The 19935-nt window shown below is 37.1% G+C and overlaps 1 protein-coding gene across 1 annotated transcript in view; it reads left to right on the forward strand.

Moving 5' to 3' along the window:
- Window positions 1–19935, forward strand: part of THSD7A (thrombospondin type 1 domain containing 7A) — a 448162-nt gene that overhangs the window by 380710 nt on the left and 47517 nt on the right. The window contains exons 12-13 of the mRNA XM_082632651.1: window positions 10246–10440; window positions 12140–12403. Coding sequence (XP_082488777.1) covers window positions 10246–10440; window positions 12140–12403 — 459 coding nt within the window. The remainder of the gene's footprint in view (window positions 1–10245; window positions 10441–12139; window positions 12404–19935) is intronic.

The raw sequence follows: 19935 nt of genomic DNA on the forward strand, positions 1-19935 counted from the left end.
AAGTCATTCTCCCCATTTGAAACCATTCATGGAGAAATTGAGGGATATAAGACTTTCTTGTCATGCCTTGCTAATTCCTCCTTGAATCAAGCATACATTTGCATACAATTTGGACCCTACATAGAGTTTATGATGAAAACAGGCGTAAGTTTGGGAATCAAAAAATGTAAGTTTTAGTCCCAGTTCTTTCACTAATACAATGTGAGTTTTATTCATCCCTTTACCTTTTTGAGTATCAGTTTATTTAGATGGGGAAAAAAAGAAAAGAGGGCTGGACCAAATGATCTTTCAGGATTATTCCAATTTTCATATTCTACAGTCTCTGCACAGATGATATCCAGGGAGCAAAGCGTGACATGAAGTTAGGTAAAAAGATGAAAACCATATTTTTGTAGAATACCACTGGAGGAAATCTAAAATGTGGTGGAAGCTGCGCAAGTGTGAAAACAGCTTTAGTTTCAAACTCTGTTACTTAACTGCACAACCTTGGTTTATTTATTTCCTCCCTCTGAGGCTGAGAACATAATGATCCTTTCAGCTCTTTGCACATATTAAATCTTCATTAACTGTTAATTCCTTTCCCCTTCCTGTTAGATCGTGGCCTTAGTGAGTGTGTGCATAGATCACTGTAGGCATAAAAGCAACAATATTAACATGGGTCTTTTGTTTTCTGACACAATTTGTATAAAAACATTTCTTTCTGTGATTACCAGTGATCTTTTCATTTCCAAATCTGAGAACCTCTGCTTATTCCTCATCCTAGGTGACTACTTTGTAATATCTACCCACCTCCACTGTGACAGGGACCTTCGGCTTCCTCAGTGCCACTTTGTCCTGCCTTTTTGATGGTTCCCATTCTTGGTTTCCTATTCCTGGTGCCTCTTCCTCTGCCTGTACCCAAGTAATGCCTCCTCATCTTGCCATATTTGTCAGACTACTTTTTCTATCAGCAATCTTATGGGATATCTGGGAAGAGAAAGTTGCATTATAACAAGTCATATATGCATAAGTATACTCAGAAGAACTCCTTTAATTAACTTCTATATGAAGATAATCTTTTTCTTTGTTGCCTTGATAAAGATTTTTTTCTTAGAACCTATATTTCTATGGGAACATGAAAAGGAGAGAATTAAGAGAGTAGAAATATCTTGACTAATGGCAAAAAGGCAAAAAATTCTTCTTTTTGATGGTCATGGCTGTTTTCAGAACTCTGCATAATTGACCTGTCAGACTATTGCTATTTCCATCTTTGCCCTTATCCAGTCAGTGACTTTAAAAATGCCGACTTGTGCGATTTGTTAATAATTAAAATCATTGTGTAGTAAGGATTAATATCAGTCAGCAAATACTGTGGAGAAGCTACCCCCTTCCTCTCTAATACTTCAGACTTTCTAATTTCAGGCACTCACATAACAGTGACTGCATTCAGAAGACTGTGTAGAAAGAGCCATGAGTGTCAGGAAGGGATGAAGATGTTCAACCCGGGGAAGTTCATTGTTTAGGGAAATGAGATCACTGGTAACATCATCCAACAAGTATGAGTTAAAGACTGAAACCAATCTGTTGCAAAAGCAGTCATTTGAAGCTAAAGAGCTTAAGAAAGATCTAAAGGATGAGCTGGGACTTGACATTTACCGTAATGTTAGAATAAGTAGAAAAGAGAAAAGAATACAAAATGAGAGCAATTCTATAAGTTAAGCATTTGAGGTAAGAAAAACAAAAACATTACATGTGTTCACAGAAAAGTGGGTAGATTGAAGCTCTGAAGATGTGAGCTGGAGCCTGGGGTAATTTTGTAGAGGACTATAAATGTCAGGATCAGTATTTTAGACCTTGTTCAATAAGTGGTAGGAGCAAGGACCTGATGAAAGCAGTGTTTTATCTGTCAGCGTGTACAGAATAAGTTAGAAAGATAAGACACATGGGTCTGGATGCCAGCCGGGATGCTGCTGTAGCAATGCAAGGTTGAAGTAATAAGGGCTCAGATTGGAACCACTGTAGTCGGAATGGGTAAAAATAAATGGATTTTCCACATACAATAGAGGAAAATAACTTTAGGACTCAGTAGCAGACAATAGCAGCAGAGGTAGACCTAACTAAGTCAAAGATGATCATATGATTTTTAACTCCAGTATTTTCAGCTTGTATAGCACAGGGAATTATTGTTTTAAAGAAGGTTAACAAATACTCTGTGTGAATCTTCTCATAACTGGAAATCTTATGAAATCTTGAAACAGATCAAATTTAGCTTTTGAATTGAGATGGGCTGTAATTGTAAAACACTGCATTTCAAGGCTCAGAAGGAACAGGATTTATCTTGGCTTTCATTCTGATGTGGACTACATTTTGAAATGATAATTTAGATTTCTTCAGTTAAATAAAGATATCATATGAAGCAAAAAAGGAGTTAATTTACTAAGTATGCATAGAAAAGAAATAATGTGTGTCTCATATACTATGCCTCACTCAGCAGAACACTTACAAGGTCACCTTTTATGATTCGTTTTCTCTAAAATGACTTGAACCTTCCCTGTTAGTAGAAAAAAATTTAACTCTAAACTTACCTACCAGCTTCTAGCAAGCCATCCTTGTTGTTCTCCTTTTGAGTCACCTGCACCTACTTTTAGCCACCTGGTAAAAAGTGACCATTATAGACAGACTTTCATTTTTACTCTTAGTACTATTAATAGCATGATTGTTCCAAGTGTAGGAACTATCCCTGGTGATGCATTTCAAAGGAGCTGGGAGGCAGTTATGTTCCCAGAGTCTCTTGAATGAGTCACTGCAGGTAACTGCTTACCATCTCAGCACTGGCACTCACTGTAAAGCAAATCATTGAGAATCAGCCTTACCCACAACTGAGTTAGAATAACCCAGGCATAAGAAGATAGGAAGATTCTACTACAATCAAGTAAATGCAGTCTTGACCAAGTCTACCTTCTGTGTATCTCAAAACTATGTGAAAGTGCTTTCTGTGGAAATGCTTTACATTAGAACACAATAGGAAGTTAGAAGTAGTAAAGAATTTTAGCAAGGCTTTGAATATCGAGGTTGGTGTATTCCAGGAAATTTTATCTAGTGGTATAAGAATGAAAAAGAGAGAGGAGAAAGAGGTATTTTAAATATGGAATTAACAGGATTTTGCAATTTTAAAACTTAAGTCATTCTTGAATTTCACAGGGAAATTTTAGAGGGCTTTTGAAATAGGCATCTTTCCTATAATATTGTCAATAAAAGAAATGCAAATAACGTGAAGTTATGTCCACAATCTATTTAATTTTTAAGTGTATCAACAGGTTCTATTTGCTTCATGCTATCCAAGTCACTTGTGTATAAACTTTTAATGGAACTGTAACCTCTGCTGTCTCTTCTCTCTGCTCACATTTCTACAATTCAGATGGCATTTAGAGGGCTAAGTTATTGATTGGTCAGTGACTATGTCACTGAAACATAGCCATACTAGCCGTAACTAGAGTTATCATTACATTTGCATTCAAAATAAAAGAGGTGGCTCATATTAATGACAATTTTGGACAATTTACTTATTTTTTCTCTATGACTGCCCTAAAGGACAATGTCACTACTACTTAAAATGTGTATATATGTGTGTGTGTGTGTATAACTAATTCCAGTGTTTATTACTTTGTGACATATTTATACCAGGAATATGATGAAAAAATATCATCGATTAGATGCTGGGATGTTATAAAAATAATTTCAAATTTACTCTTGCTCACTCTCTGTGTTGATCTTAATGCTATTTCCTGCCAAGTGTACTTTCTATAAATTAGATGGAGATAGAGTTAATAATCCCCAGGGCCAACCCTACCTATCGTAATCCCCCACCCCCTCTGTATCCTTGCCTGCCAAGGAATGCCCACTGTAATGTTAACCTGTCACTAAGATTTGACATCAATCTCTTTATGTGGAAGCCAACATGATTCAGATGTATTCTCAAACCCAGACCACAGAAAAAAGAAAAAAACTTTAATTATATGCCTCACATGGCAGGGACCCTCCTGGTCCTGAGAGTCCTCACCCAACATCACTTATTCATTAAAAAGGTTATTCAAGGAAATCTAGGAATAAAAAAGAAAGTTCTAATTTTCCCTCCACCAAAATTAAATCCACGTGAATTTGTAGAATGTGAGATATAAGTATTTAACTACAATTTATGCCGTTATTTTTTGTGAGCAAATATGCTTAAATCTTATGCTTAAATTAAGTAGCTTAAACTATATTGACACCTTTCGCATCACTCTTTTGCTTACATTCTGGTCCACTTTGTTCTTTTTAAAAGATTATACCTTAGAGGCATTATTGAAGTTAGGCCCAGAATATCTGGGCCAGTTTATCTCAGTAACTCACATTAATCTGTTAATTTTCAGAGATTGTTATATAATAGGAATGAAAATAATGGAAGTAGAAAAAGAACTAGGTAAAAAAGAGTCAAAGAGCTTGCTTTAAAGAAATTTTGCACAGACGTGATTTTTAAATTCTTCTTTGGGCTAATATACTTATTAATTACCATGTAATATTTTTGTACTCTTTATTTATATAAGCTATTATTTAAAACTTCTAGAATTATTTCTACTTTTAAATGGCTTCCTCTAATTTTCTGTGACTATTAGCATTCTAGTTGATTTGGGGATTTTGGTTTTGTTTTATCTCTCTATGAGAGTCCCGTCATAAAATGATGATTAGCATTTGCTATTTTTTAAATAGCTGATAAAATAAGCTTGACACCGGGATATCTGTCTTTGTGATGGTTCCTCAATGCCCAGTTAGTTGGTTCGTTGTGATGCAGTTAGTTAACCCTTTCCAGATCCCAATCAAGGATCTAGCTGACCTTGGTCTAAGCTACTCCACGGGAAGCTGATTATTATTTCCTAGTAAGTCCCCAGAGAAGGACTTTTGCATATATTATGAGCATCAATAAGACTAGGGATCATTGATAACTATTTAGGATCAATAAGAAAGAAAAGTACATTTCTTTCCCTTCTGCCAGAGTCACATTCACAAATTGTAATTAGGAAGTATAATTTGGCAAACTTGTCAGTGAAAATCTCTTCCACACAAAGAAAGACCAGGATCATTAAACCCACCTAGTAAACAACTGGAGCCCTCTTGCATTATTTATAGGTTTGGTCTTATTTCTTTTTTTTTTTTTTTTTTTGCATTATGCGGGCCTCTCACTGTTGTGGCCTCTCCCGTTGCGGAGCACAGGCTCTGGACGCGCAGGCCCAGCGGCCATGGCTCACGGGCCCAGCCGCTCCGCGGCATGTGGGATCCTCCCGGACAGGGGCACGAACCCGCGTCCCCTGCATCGGCAGGCGGACTCTCAACCACTGCGCCACCAGGGAAGCCCCTGGTCTTATTTCTAAGCACAATTAGGTCTCTTGGTAACTAGCTCCCACTCACATTAAGCTTTTTCTTTTTTATTTCTACATGATTCATTCTCACTATTGTCATTTTTTTTTGTAACACCACAGGAAAAAAATCACTCCTCTAATTACTCAGTCTGGTGAACATATTCTGTCTCCAGTGCTACCCAGATGCTGTTGCTTTGGGATAAACCGTGTTAATATGGCTCAGTTTAATAAATAAGGTCTCAGAGCTCCTTGAACTCTTTGTTACAAATAATCCAACAGTTTTCACTGCACTCGGGCATTGATCTTATTCTGTTTCCTGTAATGAACTTCTGTGTGCACATTTTAGATCTAGTCATTTATTTCACTCTGATTATTCAAACGAAATGACAACATGGTCTTGCATGCTGAAGGACAATCCACAGACCAATAGAACTCCTTCTTTTTGTGCATCCTGAATAATAAGGGCGTTTCATTCCTCTTCAAGAAAATGAAGATGAGCAACTCCATTCTGAATTCTATTAGATTTACTTCAGAGCTGCATCGGTAGCCTTCCATTTACATACTCATATATGCATAATGCAGATATCCATGTCCTTTTAGCTCAAACCAATGTTATCTATTCCCTTTCATTTCAGGAACCTTTATTAGTCTCCTCTTTAAAACATAGCTCAAAATTCAACTTACATGAAAACATTCTGGAATTGACTCTACTTTTTCTGCTTATTAATCATTTTTATTTAAATTCATGGGAAGTTTCAAAGATACACAAAAGTAGAGAGACTGTGGTAATGAATACTAGTCGTGTAGTCATCACTCACACAGCTTCAACAGATTTTAACATGTTGTCCCTCTTGGCCATCTGCCACTCCTCATACTCTTAAAGAGATTTTGCTGGAGTATTGTAAAGCAACTCCCAGGTAAGATATACATCATCCATAAATACCTAATATTTTTAAACATAGCAAGAGTACTATTATAACACTAAACAAAATTGAATAATTCATACCACGTCTAATATTCATACCACATTTAATTTTCCCCCGTTGTCTCAAAAATGCCTGTTTACAATCAGTTTGTTCAAATCAGGGTTCATAAACGTCTCCACACTGCATTTGGCTAGAATATTTCTTCAGTCACTTTTAATCTAACAATTTGAGCTCCCTTTTTCAGAGCATTTATTTGTTGAAGAAACTGGCTTTCTTGCTCATCTTTCCAACATTCCCTCAGTATTGATGGGCTGAGCTTGCCTAACTTAATTTATAAGTAAGCCACAAAGTAGTGATATGAATGTCTCCTAGGTTTTCAGCCTGCTGGAAGCAGCCTGTCCATGACGCTTAACTTCTGTGCTTCATATAAATAAAATAAAATTTAAATAAAACAGATGGATATAATCAGCATAGAGTTAAAGATGGAATTTTACTTTAAAATCATTATTTTGATATATGCCAACCTCACTAAGAAGCTTTCATGGTCATTTTCATGGTAATTCATCCATAGGGTAACATGGGTTTTGGCCCTTCTTCCTAAGAAGACCTCAGCCCAAAGAAAACTTGCATAATCATTATACACAAGATATGCATCCTGCACCTGTAAATACAAATACAGTTGTCTGGGTATGTGTGGCTTTCTGGTGTGCAAGGAAACCATGCTTAGGGTGACACATCTTTTCTACAGTTAAAACCACCCTGGCTTCAGTGTCTTAAAAATGATTTTTAAGATTTATAAAGTTGAGAGGCCAGATGGTTTCCTTTCCAAACATTTATGTTTTCTTCACCCTAATAGCAGGAAGTTCATTTCAGATTACATTCCTGTGTTTGAATTGTTGTATTTCCTCCAAGTCAGAATAGAAACAAGTTGAGATATGTGATAAACTTCAATATATTGTACAAATGGTACCATTGCTACTTGTTTGGATCACACTGTATGAGTAACTCACTCAAGGTACTCTGTCTAAATGCTCAGATAAGGGGAGTGACGTGCTGAGTGGGTTTCTGAGTATAGATTTGGGAATTTTACACATCATTTCTTTTCACCTACTTGAGATACTTTTTGAGATTTTATGTTCTGCAGGTATATAGGCTTTAGATTTATGTAAATGGTATAAATTTGCACAGAAGAAATTAGTTTCTGGAATTGTATTGATAGTGGTTTTACTTTATTTTATTTTGGTTTTTTGGTGTCCCTTAATGTGACGATGGTTGGAGCAATTATGAAATAAAATTTATAACAGAGAACCTTAGAGAGAAAACCTTAATGGAGAACTTAAGGCAACTTCACTTAGTTTAAAAGATTTAGAGTCAAGTCTCTATTTCAGAGAACCAAATTGGAATGCTTAGATAAAAGTAGGCTTATTTCAAAGAACATAAATTTAATTTTGTAGTTTTCTTTCAGTTATAAACAGTGTGACCCTCTTCATAGCTTAGAGTTCTGATGGTCAAATTTCTTATTTTCCAAATTAATCATTCTTGAGTTTCCTACATATTCTGATCAGTAAAAGCCTAATATCTTTGTCCATCCTTCCTCTTGAGCATCCTTGGGCAACTTTGCCCACAAACTGTCAGAGCTTACTATGTATAAACTGTTTAAGCAAGTGTAGAGAGAATTGCAAAATCATGTCAGCTTATTAATATACTGCATTTTATGGATTCCTCCTATACCAATCCACAGGTAACATTCTTCCAAGCTACATGGATGCTCTTTTTGGTCCACTCCTTGTACTCCAAGTTTAAGCTCCTCTTAGTTCATTCCTACACACTCAGCCTTTGTTTCCCAAAGCTTGGCACAGTGCCAGGGTGATTGGGGTACCAAAGGACCTTCAGTTTTAGTAACAAGTTTCACGTAAACATATCCTAGTGACTCGAATACTCAGGCTCATAGGCCTTAAGCTTGAATATGCATAAGGAACATCTGAGCAACTTGAAAATAAATGCATTTTCCTTGACCTCACACACAGAGATCTCATTCAGGACCTCTGGAATGAATCTAAGAATCTTCAACTTTAATAGCATTCCAGGTGTTTCTGATGCCAGTGGAAATACACTACCTATTGCTGCATGTTTGAATCATCAGGGAACTTTAAAAAGATGTTAATGCCTGGGACTCTGTCCTCAAACAATTAAATCAGAATGTTGGAGTCTAGCAAGGGCATAGACATTTTTCTAGAAGCTATCCAGGTGATTATCATCTGCAGCTTGATTTGAGAGCCTCTACCTTACACTGGTCTGATAACCACAGTGCACCAGACAACTCCTCTCCGAAGTGGTGAGAGTCTCTTTGGAGCACTTAATATTTTTTCCTGTCACATAACCTTCCTCAAGGCTACCACAGTCCACTCAACCAGGTTTTCATATCTGTAAAATTCAGGGACCGCTGTCTAGTCATACAAATTGGCTCTTCCAATGTTGTGCATATTAAATGAAGAGATATCTATAGCTAAGAAATAGGTGAGTTTTTACCTACATTTGCACAATTATGTAACTTTTCCTACAGCAGTTGTGACAAGTTGTGTTCACCTACACAAAGAAACGCTTCCTTTGCTAAAATTGTTAAATCTTTTTACACACCCCATCACACAGTCCTATACTACTGGGTGTTAAGTTTTAGTGTACAGATCCAGAGAGTCTTGTCCAACCTGGGGCCCTGTGTGCCCTAACTGTAATTTAGGATCAAAATGCCAGGCTCCTTCATCTTAGTTTCATGATGATAGAATTCTGAGCAGGGCAGAGACCAGCTGCAGTGTCAGCCTAGACCACAAACCTGAAAGTGCCATGTAAGTCAGTCTGACTGGGCCATTTAAGCTAGTTCAATGAAGACTTAACTTGAGGACCGAGGTCTAAATGTTTCATCTGCTTCCTCAATAAAAAAAAAAATGAAGTATTTCTAAAACCAACAGCAGGAAATGGCTGAGGGAGAAATAGGACTTAAACATCACTTGCTCTTTTTCATTAAGACCTGTTACCTTTAAGCAATTCTACATTTATGTTCAATACATAATAAAACTATGACTTGGTTTAAAAAAATTCAGTAGAACAATGTCTTGGGGAAAATAATATATATAAGCCAAAATTATTTCACTGTTTTTGGAGAGTCCATATGTAATTGTCGGAAATGTCAATTATGATGGGATAGATTAAGATTGCTAAAAGTTTTTGTCTTCATTTTAAATTCATGGTTGTTCTTTGTGTGTGTGAAGAATTTGTACACACAGGGAAGTGGGGATCTTTGACACCACCTCCTCCCATTAACCACTAACCACTTCAAAGCCATCACAACAAACTTTGAGTGTAATTTAAAAAACAAAAACATGCTTTCTATGCAAATGGAGCTTCACAAGTTTCATAAGTGTTCTCTCTCCACCCAAACCTTCCAACCAATTTGCTGCCATTAAGACCCTTCTGTATAGAAATCCCAGAGTGGACAACGGTATGAAAACAACTATTAAAGGTATGTGGTGTCTCCCAGCACCACCATGAATATGTTTAGTTCAACATAAACTATTATCAGAACCCATGTATTATTTATTTGTCTCTTAATTCATTTCTAAGTATATTCCACATGTGACTTGAAATCCTTAATAGCATCTAATAAAAACTGCTAAGTGTGTGTGTGTGTGTGTGTGTGTGTGTGTGTGTGAGAGAGAGAGAGAGAGAGAGAGAGAGAGAGAGAGAGAGTTATCTGTTATTTTAAAAATCCTATAAGATCAATTTAATGACTACTGTGATTACTAAAAACACTCCTACCAGATTTCTGCTGCAAATAAAGAATTAAAAGAGGACTCCTTTGACTGAGTAAGGAATGTTGGGTTAATTCCTAAATTACAGAGTAATTACAGACATTCAGATTCATGATAAACAGCTTTTTGCTTTTCCTTTAGCCATTACTTGTCGAAAGCAAGATGGTGGACAGGCTGGTATCCATGAATGTCTCCGGTATGCAGGCCCCGTGCCAGCCCTCACCCAAGCCTGCCAGATCCCCTGCCAAGATGACTGTCAGTTTACCAGCTGGTCCAAGTTTTCTTCATGCAGTGGAGACTGTGGTGCAGTTAGGACCAGAAAGCGCACCATTGTTGGTAAGAATAATTGGGATGCCAAAGCCAACACTTGTCAAGGCAGAAAAACACAGTAAAAAGTCAGGCCAAGATAGTTCTGACAATGTATTTGGAAAATGCACAGATATGCATTATTATTGTAATACTAACACATAATACGGCAATGGATTCAGAGCCGTATTTTGATGTAAGTTGGCAGTGACAGATGCATTATGTAACTTTAGTAGAAAGGAAAAGTAGCCTTGAAAACTGAACTCTGTCTCCCTATACAGTACGTGGTAGATTAATTTTTGGTTTAAACATGTACCTTTGGTGGATTACCTACAGACAGTGAAGTACTTGGAGAAAAGTCTTTTAGGAACATGGGGAAAGGTTGCCACTTCACTTTCTTAAGCCATTCTCACTGTCAGCCTAAGATTATCCTTCATATCCTAGAAGAGAAATATGACATTAATTCTGTACCTGAAAACACTTTTGAAAAGGTAGTCACATTGACAAAAAGCTGTAATATAATGAGCGGGAACAGGAGCCATCATATTGAACTAAACTCTGATGCACTCAAAAATATTGTCAGTGGCAAAAGAAACCTAAAAATATTGGTGCTAGTAGAGTATTCAGTATTTAAAGTTGTAAAATGATCCAGCTGTCATAATGAAGACTGTTGAAAATTATATAAGGCAGCTTATAAAAGTTAGAGATAAATAGGGCTTCCCTGGTGGCGCAGTGGTTGAGAGTCCGCCTGCCGATGCAGGGGACACGGGTTCGTGCCCCGATCCCGGAAGATCCCACATGCCGCGGAGCGGCTGGGCCCGCGAGCCATGGCCGCGGAGCCTGTGTGTCCGGAGCCTGTGCTCCGCAACGGGAGAGGCCACAGCAGTGAGAGGCCCGCGTACAGCAAAAAAAAAAAAAAAAAAAAAAAAAGTTAGAGATAAATATATGTAAAACATATGTAATTAGTTACATGCAGTATAATTAAAAGTATATAACATATATGACATGATATAAATTATGATCTAATTAAAATAATGATATTTTTCAGGCACATATTACTGTTATTCTCAAGGATTTTTTATTTTAAAAGGGAATTTATTTAGATTTATACACAAACCATTTCTAATATTTTTATTGTGATATTAAATATCTTAATTTTGAATATTATTATTTCCTACATTAATCACCAAGTATGTCAAAGTGATTATTTTTCAGAAATACTGAAAGATGCAAAATCACAATCAGAAAAGTAAATGCAAAAATCTCACTTTCTGAATCGTAATCCTGTATAACTAAGCCATCTATTTGAACTTAACAAAAGAGTTACTTAACTGTGCAGGGCAGTGCAGTGACTCTCTCTCTCCATTTCATACTTTTGCACATATTATAAAGGAGAGAATTGTACAGTTACCTCAAACTCCCCAGTCAGTGAAAGCACATGATCATCTGAGAGGATTTTAATCATTTTGAGGAGTGTAAAATTCAGCACAACAGTTAGTGCCTTATTCAAAATGGGCTATTTTTAAGTGAGAAAATAAGAGAAATTTCACTATGCAAAGCACCCAGTGCTAACAAAAGCCTACATAGAAAGCGCTACAGAGGGGGAAAATAGCATTCATTTATAGGCTACTGTTGAATACGGTTAAAAATAAAGGAAGTTTAGGAAAGGAGAAAACTTTGGGTTGCTTGATATTAATGATGATATTTTCCAACTTAATTTTCTCCACAGGAAAAAGTAAAAAGAAGGAAAAATGTAAAAATTCTCATTTGTACCCCCTGATTGAGACGCAGTATTGTCCGTGTGACAAGTATAATGCACAGCCTGTGGGGAACTGGTCAGACTGCATTTTGCCAGAGGGGAAAGTGGAAGTGTTGCTGGGAATGAAGGTACAAGGAGACATCAAGGAATGTGGTCAAGGATATCGTTACCAAGCAATGGCATGCTACGATCAAAATGGCAGGCTCGTGGAGACATCCAGATGTAACAGCCATGGTAATCCAACTTTTCTTCACTGTTACACATTTGCTGTCTTTGGGGGTGGAGGTAAAATGCAAGTGTATCAGAATGGAGAGAAATGAAAGTTTGCAGGAGTGTGTTCTAAATTGAACATTAGGGACACCACTATGTATGTATTGATATATCATTTATATGTCACAGGACATTCGGTGGCACTTGTCTTGTTGTCTAGAAGTTGGCAGCTAAGTCCCAAAGTTGGTGATAAGGAAGCTTTACATGTAGGCAAAAATGGTGCTAGAAACCTCCCTTGGGGCAGATCCAGAGTCTACTGAATAGGCTCAGCAATCCACACGAAGTCCGTGTACAGAAAAGGAGGGAGGAGAAGAGAAGATTGAATTTAATTTGAGAATAAAGTGTTAAACTAGACAGACTTTTAATAACTGAACTGGCAAGGTTTGCGACGTGCCTAAGATATCAAGTGGCAGAGGAGAAAGACTGAAAGCTGCAATTGGTGAAAACTCAAACATCTCATTTATTCCTCATTAAGCTGAGATTGGCCCAAACAAACAAAACTAGAAAAAGGTACATACACTTTGGAAACTTTTGATTTCCAAACAAACAAAAAATCAAAAAGAAGCTAAAATACTGTGACAATAATTGAATTGCCTAAAGCTTATAAAGAGTGGTTTTGACCAGAGTATGCAGTGAACTCTTTCGTTCTACATCATAATATAGTCAGCCTTAAGCAATATTTGTTCATTCTTTTATGTTAATGTATCTGTCCTTTTATTATGGAATGAGATCAGTTTACAGTGGGTCAGCCTGAATCATGGATGTCACATATTTGCGAACACTGGACAGTGATTCTCCTCTCTTCACGGAGGTGACCTAACAAAGATAAGTTAAATTACTGGGAGAGAGGGATATGGTAGTTACCCTCCAACCTTGCTGAAGTAACTTCTGCTGTTGGAACAGTGCTCCTCCATTTTTATTATATGGTTCAGAAAACAGCATGAACTAATAGGACCATCTCACATATATAAACCATTATGGGGTATCATGGTGACACATTTATGGAATCTCTTAAATCTGTCTCCAAAACAGTTTCCAAAAACCCTGACTTTTTTTTTACCTTATCTCATAATTACTGTTTTATCAAAGTCTAGTGATATAAGCCCCCATTATAAGAGTCCATTATGTTGAAGCTCTAGATATAAGTATTTTACATGCATGCATTGTTATGTTTAAGATTATCCCGTGAATTTAGAACAATAACTAAAAAGAGTTTAGTAAGCCTTGAAAAACTTTTGTAAGAGTAATTGAGTTTTTTATTCTCTATATCAAATAACATAGGTGTTATTAATTAGATACCAGGAAAAATGTAAATGCACTTCACATTCTGAGCTGATATAGTAATGTAGAAGATCATAGTTAGTCATTAAAATGTAAAAGTGAAGATCACTTTAAAAATGTTTCTCCTGAAATGTAGCATGTAAGTGTTTGCTCACATTTTAAGTTGTTATGCCTAGTGAATCACCAAGATAATCATTTGTTTTTAACATAACCTTTGAGCTTTCAAAATGACTCTCATATATTCTCACTTTTACCTTGACCTGTTAATTAGATGCATGAGAGCTTCAGTAAGACACTTAAGAGTCAATCTTATTTTTAGAAAAAAAAAAACAACTTTAAAAATATCTTGTGACTCTCACGAAAATGTTTGATCTCTTGAAAAAAATAAAAGTACAGAAAAACTGAAATTGGCCAAAGGCAGTAGACTTTCTGCCTTAGCACTGTCAATTCAAAGCAAGAAGAATTCAGTAGTGTATTCTAGAAGAAAAGCACATGTAGAAAAATAGATGTGTCCCTGGCAGCACTGAACTTCATGGAGATTGTGAAAGGATCTAAGATGTTTAAGTGAACGGTTCCAGTTTAGTTCTTTGTGTCTATCCAACATCACTCCTTTCTCCTTAACTCTGATCTAAGATGGATGTCTAATGGGATATTTTAGCATCTACTAACAGTTTTACTCAAAGTCTGAGGAAATTGAGTGTCTCTTGCCTGATTTCTTTGGAATTACTGCTGCTGTTCTGTCAATGCCGATAGTGATAGTGGAGTGTGTCACTTTGATGCTCTATCCTAGGCATGTGCTAACTTGCAGTTTCTATGACCACTGCCTTTGCTCAGCCAAAGCAGCTTCCAGATGAATGGTGGGGATGGGGTTTAAAGTGGCTTTCAAGAAAAAGTCTCTTACGGCTTTCAGTTTAAACATAAAATTGATCCCCACATGTATGCAGTACAAAGACACTAATCCCCTACCCTATTCAATAGTGGCCTTATGGCATCTCTACTTAATCTGTGTTATCCATCTGTGGATCATATTATCAGTTATTATACTGATAAAACAGTTTGACTTTCATCAGCTTAAGTATATTATTTTAGGTCATTTCCCATGTGGTAACCTTTTTTTTTTTTAATGTCTGAAACTCGAGGCACAATTCTATTATGTCTGGAATTTCTCATAAGAATAGACTCTGTACTGAAAAGCAATATGTCGATACAACAAAAATCAGATCTTAAAGTATACCTTGGGAGGCACATAAGTGTTCATCCATCCTGATATATGGTATTAAATATAGTTCCTGCATAAATGTTGATATATAAATACATTTTTGGCATTTATCCTGATATCATAATACAAATTATGTATATTTACTTTTGGTATGAAATCTTGAATGGTGTCACTATTAGCAACAGATTATAAATCATTAAAAAACCAAATTACACATTTTCTACTTACTGCTAGAATACTCTGAGATCTTAATTAATTGGTTCACTAGAAATTGATTGCCCTGGCACATAGTACTAGGTACTTCTCAAGTTAATCACTTCTAAAATTTCACAGAACAAGAGGTAGAATTTCTGGAACTTTTTTTTTTTTTTTTTTTTTTTTTTTTTTTTTTTGCGGTATGCGGGCCTCTCACTGTTGTGGCCTCCCCCGTTGCGGAGCACAGGCTCCGGATGCGCAGGCCCAGCGGCCATGGCTCACGGGCCCAGCCGCTCCGCGGCATATGGGATCCTCCCAGACCGGGGCACGAACCCGTATCCCCCGCATCGGCAGGCGGACTCTCAACCACTGCGCCACCAGGGAGGCCCTGGAACTTTTTTTTATTATATCATTTAATCTTGATATTTTAAAGAATGTTAGAGGTAACCTAGCTTATGCAAGGTACACATATACAAGATTTTCATTTAAACATAAGTGGTAGAATTTTATTATGCTGCCCCGCAATCCTACCCAGTTCTCCCAAAAGCCCTTATTCTGCTCTACTTTTTGTATTTCAAAAGCATGTATCACTCTATAACATACCATATAATTTACTTATTTATTATATTTATTATTTATGTTTTATCCTGTACAAAAATGTAGATTGATGAGGGTATCTTGGACTACTTTATTCACTCATGTATCCCAAGCACCTAGAACAGTAAGTGCTCAGTAAATATTTGTAGAATGAATGAATGAGTGAAGAGGTGGAGAGAATTTTTGTAGCTGTATTTAATCCACAATCAGGCTTGGACGCTTCCTTTTTTCCAGACAGTGTCCTTCCCTCTGTGTCACAGTTCTGGAATATAATCAAACAGATCATTGAGAACAACTAAGATCTTTGGAATAAACTATATACATGCCACAAACTTTCTATATGATATTCATCAAATATTTATGCTTCTCTCCTCCTACTAATTGGTAGGTAGAAGAAATAATAGTCACACACCCATTCCACTGAATTAGTCCAGTAATATCGATATTGGTAAATCTCTTTATTCCAGTTTAAAGCTTATTGTTCAGAATTGCCTGCTTTGTACAACACCAGATTTGGACAACAGCTTAATCTCTTGGTTTATATTAGTAATTGTGACAACTTGCTTTTTCCCAGCCTGTGTTTACAACTTTAATTGGGAGTATGGAATGTTCATTTAACTCCCTTTGTGTCCACTCATCTTTCCTTGAGAAAATAAGGAATAACAATTCTATTAGATTTATCTCAAAGGAACACTTTGAAGGCGAATTGGATAAAGTGTAAAAATGTCAGATGCTGAAGTCTTAAGCTCTTTGAGTTACATAATTCCTTCCAGACACTTCTCTTCAATCTTTACTCTCAGCAAATTTGTCTTTGCTGTTCCTTATAGGGAGTTTAAGCCATAATGTACTATCAATAGATATTCTAAAATTGAACTTAATTTTATTTGTGATATTTTATCATCTGTTAATATCAAGTAAGCAGAAAGGCCGATCTGATATGACTGTTCTTCCTGAACCCCTGCTGTTTAATATACATAGGTCTCCTGTCACCTAAAAGTAATATGTTGCTTTGATACCTATCAAATACCAATTTGGAGAGCCCATGAGGAAACTCAAGAATCAGCTATTTGGTTAGATTACTTGTTACCAAATATTTTCCTAAAGGGCCAGATAGCAAATATTTCAGGCTCTGCAGGCTAAAAAGTCTCTGTAACAACTACCCAATTCTGCAGTTATAGAATGAAAGCAGCCATAGACAATATATGAGTGAATTACACAATTATGTTCCAGTAAAACTTTATTTAGAAAAACAGGCTGTCAGCTGTCATTTGCCAACTAGGATTTAAATCCTTCTTACTAAGAATGCCATCTACAGAGGAGCAGCATAGGCGTCACAGGAAAACCACTGGAAATGCAAAATTCAACCTACATTGCAGACCTGCTGAATGGGAATCTGCATTCTGACAAGATCCCCAGGGGGTTCTATAACACATTTAAAGTTTAAGACTACTTCTCTGGGTCATGCAGATACTCACAGGGTTCAGTAGGGATCATGAGCTTTATTATCCTTGGTGTGAAAGGCCTATGAAGATCATTTCCTAGAGGATCACAATGTGATGCTGTCTTAGGCAAAATAATCAACACCTCACAGGAGGTAGTTCACTTGCTTACCAGTTGTGGGCAAGAGAACATTAGGAAACTTTTGAAATTTGTAAAGATGTGTCTTTATAAAGTGAATGCCTATGTAGGTATGATTTTGAAAACAGAATGAGTCTATAGGATCTTCTGTGGAAAGGATATTGGCAAGTTAATGATTGCCCTGAGGAAAGTCTTTTTTGGTTCAGATAGAGAAATAAGAGAGAGCTCTGGGTTTACTTACTGCTCTATTCATAAGCAGAATACAATATTATATTGAAGTGTTGTGTGCATTTGACTTTGTGCACTCAGTATTCATGATCCAATGACTCTAAAATTCTCAGTACTTTGTACTGCCATTTGACCATCATGCTGGCATTTAAACAGCTGTACTACTTATTTTAGGTCACATTACACCCTTTTAATTATTTCAGTTTGTCTTTTAAGTGTAGTCACTATTGAATTGTTCAGCATAGTTTGTCTAATGCCTTATTAGTGTAAGATTAATTTCCCTTTAACATTAATTTTTAAATATAATGATTTATATTAATTCTTCCAAGCTTTCTCTCTTTGACTAGTATGTTTATGAATGATATTACAGAGAACCTTCTGAACATTAATGAATGGCTTTATCAGTTGGTTTTGTAAGCATCTATAGGATTCAAAGTATGCCCATTAAAATTTGAATTTTTTTTTTAATTTATTTTTTTGTGGTATGCGGGCCTCTCACTGTTGTGGCCTCTCCCGTTGCGGAGCACAGGCTCCGGACGCGCAGGCTTAGCGGCCATGGCTTACGAGCCCAGCCGCTACACTGTATGTGGGATCTTTCTGGACCGGGGCACAAACCCGTGTCCCCTGCATCGGCAGGCGGACTCTCAACCACTGCGCCACCAGGGAAGCCTTAAAATTTGATACTTTGTAAAACCCTTGCTGGCACTCAAAGTCTTTCTTACAGGTTGTTTCATAGGTAGTTTGCACTACAGCACTAAGTATTACAATAAAAAGAAAGCTCTACAAATTTTACAAGTGAAACAAAAGCTTTTTAATAAAATATTGTCATATTATAACTATAGCTGACCCTTATATGGCAGCATTTAGCATTATTGCCTAATAGCCTAAGCGATCTACATCCTATTTCACCAGCCTCCCGAAGTTATGATGTGTATGATTCTAAAGCAGGTATCATGTTTAAATGACATCCCTTGATGTTGTAAGGAACTGTAAATACCAGATGCTGCCTTATTCAGTCATAAATTCTAGTATACATGCCACAGGTGTGGATTTTGTTTTCTATTAGAATATACAGGAACAAAAAAAGACCATCAACAAAACTTAGAAAAGGAATACATCCTGGGTATATTTGTGGTACAAGTGCCCAATTGAATTTCTTAAAATTCAGAGAGTACTCAATCTACAAGTAGATGCCTTAATGCATGTAATTATTCCCAAAGTTTTAATTTGGTTGAATAAGTAAACTATAGATATGGGCTCTTTCATAAATAAGTTTATTTCCTTTTTTAATAAAATATACATCTGAAAGTAGAATGCAATTCTGACACTAACCACCTGGATTTGGGCCAAACTTCACAGGTTAGGGGCTCAGTCCTCTACAAGACTGCTCTCACTTCAGACACTAGCTGTGCACTTTCAGGGTCGCCAAGTCAACCTCACTTGTGAACAGCTGGCTACAGATTTGGGGATTCCCACTATCCCCTCAGGTTCAACAATTCACTGGGACGATTCAGAGAACTCAGGAAAGCACCATTACAGTTATAGTTTTATTATAGCAAAAGGATAAAAATCAGAACCAGTTGATAGAAGAGACACATAGACAAGGGCTGAGAAGGTCCCAAACACAAGGCGTCCAGGTTGCCTCCCCATGGAGCTAGGAGGCATCACCCTCTTGGCCCATGGATGTGCTTTACTAGCCTGAGCTTTTGTATCCAGAGCTTTCTGGGGGGTCGTATTATGTAGGCATCAATTGAATCATTGACCACACAGTTGAACTCAATCCCCTCTCCCCAGAGTTTGGGAGGATATCAAGTGGCTTAAAGTCCCAACCTTTTAAACACATGGTTGGTCTTTGGTTTGGTGGTATAATCATACCCCTTCCTTAGACATCTTCTTATCATAATTTCACATATAGTCCAAGAGGCCCAGCAAGAATAACAAAGATACTCCTATCACTCAGGAAATTTCAGGGCTTAGGGGCTGCCTCCCAGGAATCAGGGAAACAGACCAGCCAAAGTCTTTGTTATACAGCAGAGAGTTTTAGAGTTTGCTATAAGAAATGGCCTTGATGGTGAACTCGTACATAGGTATGCTACCTGAATCTGAAGGTGCCTAGTCATTGGGTAATCTCCCAGTATTGGAATGGCAACAGCTACAAAATCCCACAGCAATTAAAACTAATGTTGAGGGCTTCCCTGGTGGTGCAGTGGTTAAGAATCCACCTGACAATGCAGGGGACACGGGTTCAAGCCCTGGTCCGGGAAGATCCCACATGCCACGGAGCAACTAAGCCCATGTACCACAACTACTGAGCCTGCGCTCTAGAGCCCGCGAGCCACAGCTACTGAGCTCTCGTGCCACAACTACTGAAGCCTGTGCACCTAGAGCCTGTGCTCTG

This window comes from Mesoplodon mirus (assembly GCF_964341445.2).
Source record: "Mesoplodon mirus genome assembly, chromosome: 9".
Taxonomy (NCBI): domain Eukaryota; kingdom Metazoa; phylum Chordata; class Mammalia; order Artiodactyla; family Ziphiidae; genus Mesoplodon; species Mesoplodon mirus.